At 51.4% G+C, this 13452-nt stretch overlaps 1 protein-coding gene across 2 annotated transcripts in view; it reads right to left on the minus strand.

Moving 5' to 3' along the window:
• LOC144721212 (glutamate receptor-interacting protein 1-like) overlaps positions 1-13452 on the minus strand; it is a 338853-nt gene that overhangs the window by 270578 nt on the left and 54823 nt on the right. Inside the window, exon 1 of one of the 2 annotated variants that reach the window (XM_078598645.1) lies at positions 9038-9315. The exons of the other annotated variant lie outside the window; for it this stretch is intronic. Coding sequence (XP_078454771.1) covers positions 9038-9092 — 55 coding nt within the window. The 5' untranslated portion in view covers positions 9093-9315. Of the gene's footprint in view, positions 1-9037; positions 9316-13452 lie in introns of those variants that run through there. 2 annotated transcript variants of the gene reach the window in all.

Consider the following 13452-nt stretch of genomic DNA (forward strand, 5'->3'; position numbering starts at 1 on the left):
CACCATGGGCAGTAATGTTTCACATGTATATACACGTGCAATTATTTTACACTGCACAGGAGAGCACAAAAAAAATACTTTGATGTTGGATATCCTGGGCGATGGTTTTTTGTGGAAAATATAACGAAATGCAAATCTGAACTCATTTGATCGAAACCTGGACAAATTGCGGTGTAGTGGGAGATTACTTTTTTTTCTTAAACTACACCACCTGCAATTTAAAATCCAAGACCTGGACCTTACATTCTGTAAGTAAAAAAAATGTGTGTTTAAGCCAATAAAACAAATTTATAGCGGCCGAATCCTAAGCAGAATGGTTATGGTCCTGCTGGCAGTTGTAATGTAAGAACTTGCGATGAATGTCTTCAGTTAATCTAAATGTGAAAAAAAAAATTCCAGAAATATCCCCCCCCTCACACACTCCCACTCCCAAAGCCTGTACTCAAATATTGTGGGCAATCGCCCACTTTCAGAATCCACGATTAGTTTTGAGTGACGACAATCACGCATTCTGCCGATAGAAATCAAGAGCCACTCAGTTGCAGACTGATCCAGAGTTAAGATTCTGAATTTAAACGCCAACTGTGAAAATGAAGGCCCACCACTCCTGAACGATGCTCTCTCACACCTGCGCACATCGCTGCAGCGGCGGCAGCAGCAGCAGCAACTCTTGCCAGAAGCGCACCTGCACGCTGACACTTTTGTTAGAGGGGTTGTAGGAGGGTATGGATTTGAAAACTGTCCTTTCGTACACAGCCCATTGATCTGTGCTCGCAGCCGTGTGACCGACCGCAACATTTCTGACACTTGGGCCTCATTAAACTATTTCCTCATCTCCCACACACCGTACGATCCCCCCGGCTGATTCTGCTGCGGCTCCTCACTTCAACGCTCGGAAGGGTTTGATCTCACCAACGTCCATTTCCACCAGACGAATGTATTCACATTTTCCCCAATTACAACGGATCTATCTTCAAGGTTCCATAGTGACCTCCTCCTTGTGAAGGGCGCCATTGAAGCGTCTAGCACGGGAAGATATTGCGAATGAAACAAGAGCCATCGTTGCTTCCCTGCTCCTCGAATTTCAATCGGGTGGAAACGTGACTCGTTTTGAATCCCCCGGCAGGGATGCCCAAAGTCGTCCCCGTAATCCCCTCCCGACTGAAATGGGTGCCAGCTTGTGGGAAGTCGACCGCGTTCCGTCGTGTTGAGAGAGCACGTGTATGTATATACGTTGAACTTCGAGGCCATGGGAATGTGGAATGTGCACTGGCGGATCAAGGCTGCCAATGGAGCAAAGCACTGTCCCTTCCCCCCATGCTCCTCTGAGCAAGGAGATGCACCGACGGTGGGACTCTTGAGATGTCTAAATGTGTCACGTGTACGGGTACCGCCCGTTTAGGTCAATCCACTGCCGGATGAGGGAAATATGATCACACTTCACCACGCCGGTCAGTCCCCGTTGGTGAAGGTGTTCTGCATTCCACCCGCCTTCACGGTTACTTTATATATTTAAAATATATATTTTTTTATTTTACCAAGTAAGGCCCAACTGAGCTATATAGCTCTTTTTCAGAAGCGACCTGACCACAAATGATTACTCAACAAAGTGGCTTGTCGCGGGGATATGTATAGCAGCCAAATACCTCTCAACGCACGGTTTCTAAATGTGGATGGAAAAACATCGGAGGACCCGGAGAAAAATCCACGCGGCCGCAGGGAGTGAGAGAGACACACCAACTCCAAATATACTGCAGAGTATCAGGGTTGGCATCGAACCCACGGCCTCCTGTATAACAGGCAACATGTCGCCGCTGCGGCAGAAGAAAAACAGATTTTCTGCACTGCCCTCTGCTGCCCACAACGCCACCTGGCAGCTATGCGCGGTGTGCACCCATCCCAAGCACTATCCGGGCTCAAAAAACCTGCTTAGCTTCCGAGCTGTAACAAGAGTTGGTCATTGGCTAACTTTTCCAGTCACAGAAAACCCCTTCTCTCTCTCCTCCCCTATTGACAAATCCGTCACGAGCGGCTTCGTGCGGTGTGATCCAGGCTCAAACTCTGCACGTGTAGCACAATTCCGAAATAGCATTGCCAGTGTGCTCGTAGGCGTGCATCAAAAGGAAATACATACTTATGCATAAATAATGCCGCTTTCGCTTTTTTTTGCGCAATGCTCTCTGTGTCGTGCCACCACTAACCCCACCAAGGGGCCGATCCCTTGAGAATTGAAGGTCGCAACTGGGTGACCCACAGCAGTACCAGCTCACTGGGCATCCAGAATCGGATCAATTGCTCTTGTGTATATATACCTCAGCTTATCACGGTTGGCTACGTACGGTGCGAAAGAAGTTCAGCGTACATACGTACACACGTAGAAGACTGGACCGAGCAGTATAAACATGTGCATCACAGTTGACAGTCAAGTAGCGGTCAATTTGCAGGTCGAATTTGGTGGGGTCAAGTCTGGGTACCCCCCCCCCACCTCTTCCAAGATGTCTGTCCAGTGTGGAAGAGTAGGCCAAAAACGCTCTCAGAAGGGTTTCCCTTCGGGCTCCCTCTAGTGGAGGCCCTTCTAACAGCGGCGGGGCGTGCAAGTAATTGCGGATGTGCTCCATTATGAAGGCGAAGAAACGTCATTCTGGAGCTCTTACACAGAGCCCAGTGATACATCCATCACACCAGAGAACGGCCCCAGAAGATGACACCACAGAACTACGTCTGGAGTCACTGCAAATCGGCTTCTCCTCAATAGCATTCCCAAATGTGTGCTCTTTCATGCTCCGCTAAAGAGCGGTTCTCTGCAAAGCAACCGTGCAATGTTTTTATATGCTGACCTCTCAGACGTTGGGGTTACTGAATTAAGTGATAAATTAACCACGATACTGTTGTTGTGCTGCCATTGGAGATCAAACCGAGCCTATTAATTCACTGCACTTGAGAAGCTGGTTTAATCACGGGTGGCTGAAACCCAGATTTTAATCCAAGCTAAAAAGTAATCTGCCTCAGTGTCTCTGAAACTGGGAGTGCATGTTGTAAGGCAGCTGGCAACTTACTCAATGAGATTCACAAATTGACAATCGTGTCACATAATCTGATGGTGCTTGTGCATACCAGCCCGTCGGATATCATTTAAAATCCAAACTTAACTTAACGTATGTACCAATTGTGCGCTTCAGTTACAATCTGTCCATGCCGCACCATGACAGAATATTCAACTCACAATCTAGAGCCTGTGAGTTCAATTCCAGGCCGGCCAATCACCTCCCTTGGACCATTAAAAAAGTAGCACTTTGTATGCAGTCACCTGTAGTTGCTCTTTTAATGAAAAAAAAAAACCTAGAATTTTTTTTTCTTTTACCAGGTAAGGCCCACTGAGTGATGTCGCTCTTTTTCAGAAGCGACCTGGCCACAAATATTAGCTCAACAAAGTGGCATAAGATGTGTAAATGTATAACAGCCAAATACTCTAAATGTGTGTTTCTAAATGTGGAGGGAAAAACCGGACGACCTGGAGAAAAATCCACACGACCATGGGGAGAGAGACACGCAAACTCCAAATATACAGGTGTCAGGGTCGGGATCGAACCCACGACCAAGCGCGGTAGTTAACATCTCGCCACTGGATTAACTGGCCACTACCAGCGGAATGTGAAATCATGCATTTAGAGTATTTGGCTGCAATAAATTGCCACGTGATAAGCCACTTCATTGAGATATCATTTGTTGCTAGATCGCTTCTGAAAAAGAGCTATAAAGCTCAGTGGGCCCTATCTGGTCAAATAATAAAGATAGTTTTATATTCCATGGTTCTTTCGGTAAAGTCACATAAGAACCATAGAATATAAATCTATTCGCTTTATTGTTTATTTTTTTTATTTTATTGTGTATTTTTTTCTATCTACGTGATTTTACCGAAAGAACCACAGAATATGAATTCCTGCAGTCACGAAAGTTTTAAGTGAAAATGTAAAGATAGTTTTAGTGTTGGCCAAGTGTAGTGAATTGATGGTCCCAGCCCCGGTCATTAATGACTGTACAAAAAAAGAACCCATCCCTGTAAAATCTATTCTGCACCTAATTATGAATAAAGTTCTAGCTCTCAGAATGAAACATCAGTTCGACTGTTATGCGAAGAGCACGGCAGCGCCCCGTGGATCCTGGAAGGTTGGGCAACCCAGCGCTTATTGAGCGACCGCCCCACCGTATGAGCGTGTAATTTCCACCACTGGCTCGGGCAAGCCAACAGAGATGATTGCTGTCCCCCCCCCCCCCACAATGCTCATGGGCTCAACGGACAGAAAATATATCATTTCGCTTTTATCTGGACAAAACTAAAGCGAACACCCGATTATTCTGCACGTCACGTTTAAAAAGCCCGTGTGTGTGCATATCTGTCGCCGCAGCCGGCGCTGGTGTCGAATGTCGTGCCGTAAAGGCGTTGGGGCGGGTTATGGCACGCGGGAGAGTCTACAGAGTTCGGGTCGCCTGCACCGCTGATTAAGCTTGCAAATGAGATGTCGATAAGATCCCTGCCTACATCGTTTTATGACTTGCACTTTAACCCCTCAATATATTCTTGGTTCTTTCGGTAAAGTCGCGTAGATAGAAAAACAAAATTAAATTAAAAATAAAAGCAAAAAACCCACGACGTTTCGATCGTAACACAAGCGGTCTTCATTAGGCGGACAGAAAAGAGGGGGCAAGCATCCAAATGCAACTGCTTGAGTCAAAATTTAACCCCTGAATATTTCCGCTCAAAAAAGCCCTCGCCTGCCTCCAGCTGAGCTTTTGCAATCTCCTTACGGAGCGCTACTTACCCACGGATTATGAATCGACGGTCACAGCTTACAAAACGCCTTATTTTGTCGTTCGCGCTTCTCTCGCATTTTGTCACGAAGATAACATCACGACGGATGGGATGTGCTGCCCGATTGCGTTTTATTGAGGCGCGGGACTGGCACAGCGGCAGAGGTGGTGGGCTGTGATTGAATAGGCAGCCGACAGTTTTACTCGAGTGCCGCAAAAATCCACGTGTACTGCACACACAAAAGGCAAAGCCCCCCCCCCCCCACAAAGCCTTCAACAGACAGTTGGAGCAAGTGCTATTCGCGAGCACCGATGGAGGCCAGCACAACACCGTGGGCCCGGCAGCCTTTGTCTCCCCAGTGCTGATGTTTGCGCCAATCCAGCAGGTACTAATTTGAGGCTGAGTCGACTTAGGGGAGGCCCAGGACGGGTTAAAAATATTGGCCACTTTATTTTGGTCATGATCGGGAATCTAAGTTGGGTCGCCGGGTTCATCGCGCAGTGCGTTAACCACCGCACTACCGCTCATAATGTGGGCACACACACACACACACATGCAAACAAAGGTCAATCACACACACATGCATATGCACAGACACGCACGGCCAAACAAACACGCAGACTTGTATACACACACACACCACCATATACACAAGTTCACACGTGCACACGCACATATAAAAAAAACAGGCAGCCACGCACAGCAGGCTTGCACGCACATACACCAATCACACGCAAAGGTGTGCCCACACACAAAGAAGCTCACACTACGTGGAAACAGTTACACGCAGGTTTGCACACACAAGCTCACACACGATGGATGCATGCATACAACACACATACACACACGCTGTGTTTCCACACACAATCACATGCAGGGACATACACGCAGACGAGCCACAAGCACATGCATCGAGACACTCAGGACAAGTGCAATCAGCGAGCACCTATTAAAGCCAGCACGACCCACAAGGTGTCGTGGTCAACATACGGCCTAACAGCCTTTGTCTTCCCAGTGTTGTCGACGAGTCACTGCTATAGCTACTCGTGCAAGGCTGAGTTAACTCGTGTGGATGCTGACCATGAAACGCTACACAATGCCCTACGTGCCACTGATGTGCAGGGCCAGGAACTGAACCCGGTTTTCTGGTTTCTGGGATCAAAAGAGCAGTGGCGAAGAACAACGCTACTCTCGTCATTGCACAGACGACACACGCGTAGTGACATCGCGCGATGTCGCTGTGTAATGCCGGCCCTAGAGGGGCTTGGTGTGCGCTGGTTAATAGCGCTGGATGGCACCACGCTTGGCGTGCAATGGCAGCCCTTGAGGATCGGGTGTGAGAGTACTGGCCATAGTGAAGCGGTTACTGAAGGCCGTGGCACTCCGGTTGACCCGAGAGGACACGTGACCGGTTAAGTCTACACAGGGGCCCCAAGTGGGGGCTGGGGTGGTCACTTGGTCCGGGTCGAGATCCTGCTCGAGGATTCTGGAAGGTGGTCGTGGCCAAGGGTGGAGCCGGCCACGCTGCAGAGAATAGAAGCCGGGTCCCCCAGAGGGACCGGCGCTGTTGTTCATCCTGAAGAAACCTTCGTCAACGTTCTACGTCCTACCGAGTCTCCAACACGTGGACCTGGACCCAAGTTGTAGTCCTGTCCGTTGTAGCTCGTTACGTTGTGATTAGTGCAGTTAGCCTGGTGGTCACCACCATAGGTTGTTATTCTGTGAAGGGGCAGTTACCCCGTGTGTTGGTATTAATAAATGTGTTGCCTCCAAAGAGTGCGTCTGCGACTCAGTTGAACTCACTACACATGCACACACAAGCTCACCATCATCACAAAGGCAAAGAACTCCCGTATAACATCAACATACTGTTGGGGCAAGTGCTGTTAGCGAACACTTCTGAAGGCCAGAACGGCACACTAGGGGATGGGTGGCCAGCACCATGCCCGACCCGCCTTTGTCTCCCCAGTGGCGATGTTTACGCATCGCACCGGGTACTCATTTGAGGCTGAGTCGACTTAGGGGAGGCCCAAGACCGGTTCAGATAATCGTCACTGGTGTTGGCCCTGAGCGGGAATCGAACTCGGGTCGCCGGGTTCATAGCGCAGTGCACTAACCGCAACACTCAAGCTCCCCCCAACAACAACAACAACCGCCATTCGCCACTAAGTGGCGGTGACGTCACCACGACGCTTGTGCCAGGCCATGTGCACCCTGAGGCCACGTGAAGTGTCGAACGCCCGCTGGCAGGAGGTCACGGGGCAGACCCAGGTGCCACGGGTCGACTGACCGAGATGACCGAGATGACTGGCTGATGCACCACCTGTGCCCCCTACTGTGCCAACTTGCTGTGCTTTAGCCACCCGGCGCTCCGCTCGTTGTTGTGAGCGTCGCTCCTCCGCCCTCCGTTGTTGTTGGAGGGCGACTGCCTCCAACTGCCCAGTAGCGTCCTTCACGAGCCTCCTCCACTGAGGCCGATCTTGACACCGCTGGTACCAGTCATCGGCAAGTCCACTCAGCTCCACATCCTCCTGTACCACATCACTCCATCTCTTCTCTAGCCCGTGCCGCGCCCGTTTAGCCCCCTCGATCCGGCCGAACAAAAGCTGTTTAGGCATGTGGTGGCTGGGCATGCGGGCTACATGACCCAGCCAACGCAGCCTTGCCTGCCGGAGGAGCTCACTGATGGGACTTTGCCCAGATCTTTCAAGGACTTGTGAGCTCCTCACACAATCCAGCCTGGTTAAACCCAGGATGGATCGTAGGCAGGCCAGCCTAAATGTTTCCAACCGGCGAAGATGCTCCACTAGGGGGGTCCACGTTTCGCAAGCGTAGAGAAGGGAGGGAATGACCGTGGCCGAGAAGACCTGAAGCTTCGTGCGGAGCGACAGACCAGGTAGCTTCCACACAGCGTTACGCAACCGATGAAAAGATATTGCCGCTCGACTGATTCGGAGTGAGACCTCTGCTGATAAACTGGAGCCGGTCATAAGCACACTGCCCAGGTATGGGAAACTCTCCACTCTCTCCACAACTGCCCCATCACCGATTGGGAGTTGTGGGGGTGGAGTGCCCGATGGTACAAAATACCCAGGCAGGTACAGTCACACACACACCGTCACACACACACCGTCATACACACACACCAACACACACACGTGCGTGTACACGTGCGCTTGGGGTGCTCGTTCTTTCGTGCAGTCAGGGAACGTGGTCCAGACCAGAAACTCGGTTCGCAAATCCCAATGGATAGGCAAAGTAATACATTATAAATGTGTGCAACTCATGATTGCGAACAAAGCAGGATCTCTTCGGGTGTAATTATATTTACCTAGAGCCCATTTTTCTTCGAAGAGCGATAAACTTGGGTTGTTACACAGACCACAGCCCCACCGATCGGTGGCATCGCGATGTCGCTCAAGCGAAGCGACTCAAGGATGATGCCATTCAAAGCGCAACCGAACGCAGCGCCAGAACGCGTGCGATTAAACATCGACGGACACAAGTCGGACGCAGCTTGCAAGTTACAGCACTAAGTGATACGCATGTGTCTGTGTGTTTTTATTATTGCTGCGATTACATTCAAAGAACGGAGACAAAGATCGCCCCGTTATAGCCTTTAACAGACTGTTGGGGCAAGCGCTGTTAGCGAGCAGCACAAACAGGCGGCGGTCACAGCGCACCTATGAAGCTAACACCACGGGCGAGCCGTCTTTGTCTCTCCCCCTGTCACCGATAATTACCCACCGCACGACGGGAATTAATTGCAAGGCTGAGCCGACTTGGAGGAGGTCCCAGGACCGGCTTCCGATATTGGTCACCGACACTGGCCCAACTCGGGTCGGACCCGGTGTTCGTGTAGCGCAGTGCAGCGCTAACCACGGCACCACCGCTCCCCCAACACATGAACGCGTTCACGCGACACGGGCACACACACACCACACACACACGCGTGAGCACACACACACGCGTGAGCACACACACACATGCGCGGACACAGCTGTAGCAGCAGCAGCAGTGATTACAGACAATCCAAAATTGGGATGCAGCTTATCCCGGGACTAGCATGTCATCATCAGAGCAACGTGTAAAACCCCATCCCGTTTTTTTAAATATTTAAAACATCGCTCAGTCGCTCGCTCTTTCTCCTCTCTCGCTCTCTTTCCCCCGCTCGTTCTGCGACGCAAATACACAACGCCACGACACCGCGCCGTCCGTCATCGTTACCTTTGATGACGCCTTTAAGCATCCGAAATCGGCATTTGAACGAGACGGTGATCATGACGCGGCCGCCGCTTCTCGCCGCCCTCACTCGGCTCCCTCGATCGCCGCTCAGCGCCGCCGCCGCTGCCGCTGCTTCTATCGTCGCCGCTGGGGCTCTGCGGTGCGGCCACACGCGGGGCTCGCAGCGGGCAATGATGCCGCCGCCGCTGCCGCTGCTGCTATGGGGGTGTGGGCGGGAGGTGGTGGGGGAGCTCCACTCGCTGGAGGCGGAGGAGGCGGAGTGAGCGCGTGGTGGGCAGAATCTGCGCCCTGCAGCCCACGTCCGCCGCGAGGGCAACTGCGCACACGGAGATGCCAGGCAGCAGCAGCTGTGGGGCGGTGTGCCCCCCCCTGCCCCCTCCTACCCCCCACGCTCCTCAGCCACGCGGTGCCCCCCCCCCCACTGCCCCCCACGCTCCCCAGCCACGCGGTGCCCCCCCCCCACACACGTTCGTTCACACAACTACCCGTCAAGGTTCATTATCAGCAGCATCATCATGACAACTTGTTTTGTGCCCTAGATACATTTAACAGTAAATCATCATTTAAATTACAGAATGATCGCTTGCTTTCCCTTGTTGCGCTATTTCATCCGTCAAGCTAAACGATGAAGGTTCACATTCACGCCGCAACCCACGTTGCTATTCGTGCGCACCAACTTATGTTTGCAAAGGCGGCGGGGGAGCAAGCCGACAACTCAGAGTAGTACAAGAATGACAACAATCGTGGATAGCGGCACCCCCACCAGCCCAGCCCAGCCAACACGGAGCTCCGAGCCTCGCTCCGACCGCTCCCGCTGCCCTCAGTAACCCCCCCACCCACCTCTCTCTCTCTCCCCCGGTTGTCTGCCCCCTTCTCTCTTCGTCTCTCCTCCTCCGCCCCCCCCCTCTCTATCTGCCTTTCCTCTGCACCTCTCTCCGCCCCCCCTCTCTCTCTTCCTCGGCCCCCCTCCACCTTCACCCCCTCCCTCTCATCCTCCGCCTCCTCCCTCTCCCCCCCAAACGCATCCCCCTTTGAAGCAGAGAGGAGAAAGGATGGAGGGGATGTTTATTGGTAGAAACTAACCGGCCTCACCAAATCGGCAAAAAAGAAAACCCATCACGGCATTTGAGAATTGGAATGAGCCTGGGACGCGACAGGGGGTGCGGGTGCTTGCAAAAAGAGGTTGGTGGTGGATTCATGCGAGCGATGGTTTGTGTTGTGTAGGAAAGGAAGCTCATACATGTTTAATGTGCCTCGACGCAATGGCTCGCCCTGTTTGGGAGATGCACGCGCATGGCTTAGGTGGGAGGGGGTGAGGGAGGGACTCGTGATTGCAGGCGAGTGGATTTTATTCCCCCACCGTCCCTGCTCCTCCTCCTCCCCCTCCTCCTCCTTTGTGGTAGCGCATTGGTCGCGATGCACGTGCCAGGGGAGTCTGCACTCGGGACTGAAGGGGCCGACTGGCACGAAAAAAGAACCCCAGCACCGGGAGCGCCTCTCGAGACTAAACCGGCCTTGCCACAAGCGCCCACGTCTATAAATCACAGCACTTACGAGTCGGGGGGTAGGGGGGTGGCCACAGCCTGCATTCACTAATTCATTCACTGACGTATTATCGTCCGCACGCCAATGTTTGCCTTGAAATATTTATGGTCACATTCGGCTCGATAGCACGCCTTGCATAAAATAGACTTTCGACTCCCTCGTTGAGAAGGTGGACAAAGTCGGTGGGGATCGTCCGAGCGTCACGTCACCAAGTGATGGACGGTGCTCGCCGTCGGCTTCGGTGGTGCTGATCCAGCGACGGAGACAACGTCCCACACTTTTCTGGGGCAAGTCTCTTCACAGCAGAACCGCTGGCGACTTCCTAGAAGTGGCATTATTTAAAAGGTCAGGCCCACTGAGCTATACGGCTCTTTTTGAAACGCGACCTGGCTGTCACAAATGAGAGCTCAGCCAAGTGGCTTATCACGTGAAAATATATATCAGCCAAATACTCTAAACGCATGTTGAGTCTAAATATGGATGGAACAACCAGAAGAACCAGAACAAATCCACACGACCACGGGGAGAACACACAAACTCCAAATATACAGCAAGGGTCAGGTTCGAGATCGTACCCCCGACCTCTTGTATACCAGGCGAGATAGATAACATCCTAGCCACCGTGATGATGATGATGAGAAAAAGACGCAAACTAAATATACAACCTGCTGTAAATATACAGCAGGCATCCGGGTCGGGATCGAACCCACGACCTCCTGTATACCAGGCGAGGTAGTTAACATGTCCTCGCCACCGTGTGTATATGATGAGCTGTCAACCCCCGACTGGCAATTCGAACTCGCAACCTTCTGATTGAATCAGAGGCTCCGCAAAGTCATCTGGTCAGGGTTTAAATAAATTGGCGTCATTGATGTTATCTGCGTTTACTTATCAAGGACACAGCAGCCTGAGCAGCTTCTTATAGCTGTCTGCTTATATGATCAATCGTTTGTAAAAATATATATAGAAATAAGCACAAGCTATAAATAGGATATTCTAGTCTCACGAAACGAGTGGCCATGTTAATGGCATCAGTCTTGGAGGCTTACGTTCTGTTTATTAGTAATCCATCAATATTATATAACTATTGTTCTTTGTTGCTCAGCAGGAGCCCCTCGGTGTTTCGCGGCAGATTGCCGAGGCTTGGCTGTTTAAATGCCACATCCTCTTCGTAGCACTTTCACATTAATAGCAGCACGTTGCCAGCTTCAGAGTGGACTTGCTCTATTCCACTGCAAGTGGGAGGACATCAGGAAGCTCAGAGGAAACCCATTCTCGTGATGATGTCAGCTTCTAAAACTGCAGACAACTTGACACCCTGCTTGCTCTACTGCCTGCTACTGGCACCTCACTCCCCCGAAGGCAGGCGATTCACACACACTGCACCTCCATCTCTACATGAACCACAAACCCCACCAGTATGTTGCTAGACCACAACGACATGCACTAACAGAATATAAAATAAGTTACCACCCTTTGTCGTTCCGCTGCTGGATGAAGGCCTTTCTCGTGCCATGTCGGTTATGATGTGCTTTTTTTATTATCATATTTCACCACGCTGTTCAGTGTGGGATGGTGGAATGTACGTATGGACTTCTTTCGCACCGTACGTAGCCAACCGTGCTAATCGGAAGTTGGGAGGGTACACAGAACCTGTTCAGATGCAATTCGCGCGGAATTGAACTCAAGTCACCAGGTTCATAGGTGCAGTGCGTTAACTGCTGCACCACCACTCCCCGCGCCTCCCGCACTACCACTGCTAGGTGGGTGCAGGCGTGGGGCCCTGCATCACCAAGTGTCCCTTTGGCCCACCCAAGTAAACTAAACTATAAACAGCTATACAGCTCTTTTTCACTTTTTCAGAAGCGACCTGAGCCAAAAATGATAGCTCAACGAAGTGACTTATCACGTGGACATTTATAGCAGCAAAATACTCTTGAACGCATGTTGATTTTAAATGTGGAGGGACAAAAACTTGAGGACCCGGAGCAAAATCCTCGCGGCCACGGAGAGAGAGAGACGCAAACTCCAAATATACACTACAGCAGAACGCTCAAGGGTCCGGATCGAACCCAAGTGAACCTCGTCAGCAGTGAATTCATGCTGTGATGGACCCCTACACAACGGCTCTACCCCCCCCCCCATCAGAGAGGAGCCGGAGTTGCTTCCCCGAGATAAATAATCCACATTAAAAAGCCTCCCAAATGGCCCTAACCAAAATAAACGTTAACGGCACACACACACATAGACCACCACCGCGCATCCGTGCCGTGCATGTGGATGCTGCATTACGGGACACGGGGGGAGAAAAAAAATGAAAACATCCTTCGGTGTTAATAATGCATTTGTTGAAGGCACAATCTGACAAATGTACCATTTTCTTGCAGCGTGAATGCAACGCGGATGCGACAGCTGCAAACAATCGAGCAATCCTGGCGGGCGGCATAATGTCATCGCGGCGGAGCGGGAGAGAGGAAGGCGACGAGTTGCGTATGTCACTCGGCGTCGGAGGCATTTTTAGATTCACAACAAACGCACACACGCTGACTGCTCTTTTGTTCTGGTCGCCCTTTGACGGAGGGGCGGCGGGGACGCTGCCATAACGGTGCTAAGGGGTCAGCACACCGGACCTGCAATCCCCAGGTCACCGGTCCGATTCAGTCTCCCCCCGCAGTCGTTATAACCAAGGGCAAGATTATTGTTTTTAAACGCCGCTTCTCTACGGTATAAGTGGGGGACTCGGCAGACAGTCGATCAGCAGGTGACACGTGGTGGGGTAAAGTGTGGGTGTTGCCACCTCCTCTGGCCAGTGCAGAAGAGAAGGCCAAAATACCCTCAAGAGGGGCTGTTCT

This window comes from Lampetra planeri, chromosome 11 (genome assembly GCF_965212315.1).
Source record: "Lampetra planeri chromosome 11, kcLamPlan1.2.h2, whole genome shotgun sequence".
Lineage (NCBI taxonomy): Eukaryota > Metazoa > Chordata > Hyperoartia > Petromyzontiformes > Petromyzontidae > Lampetra > Lampetra planeri.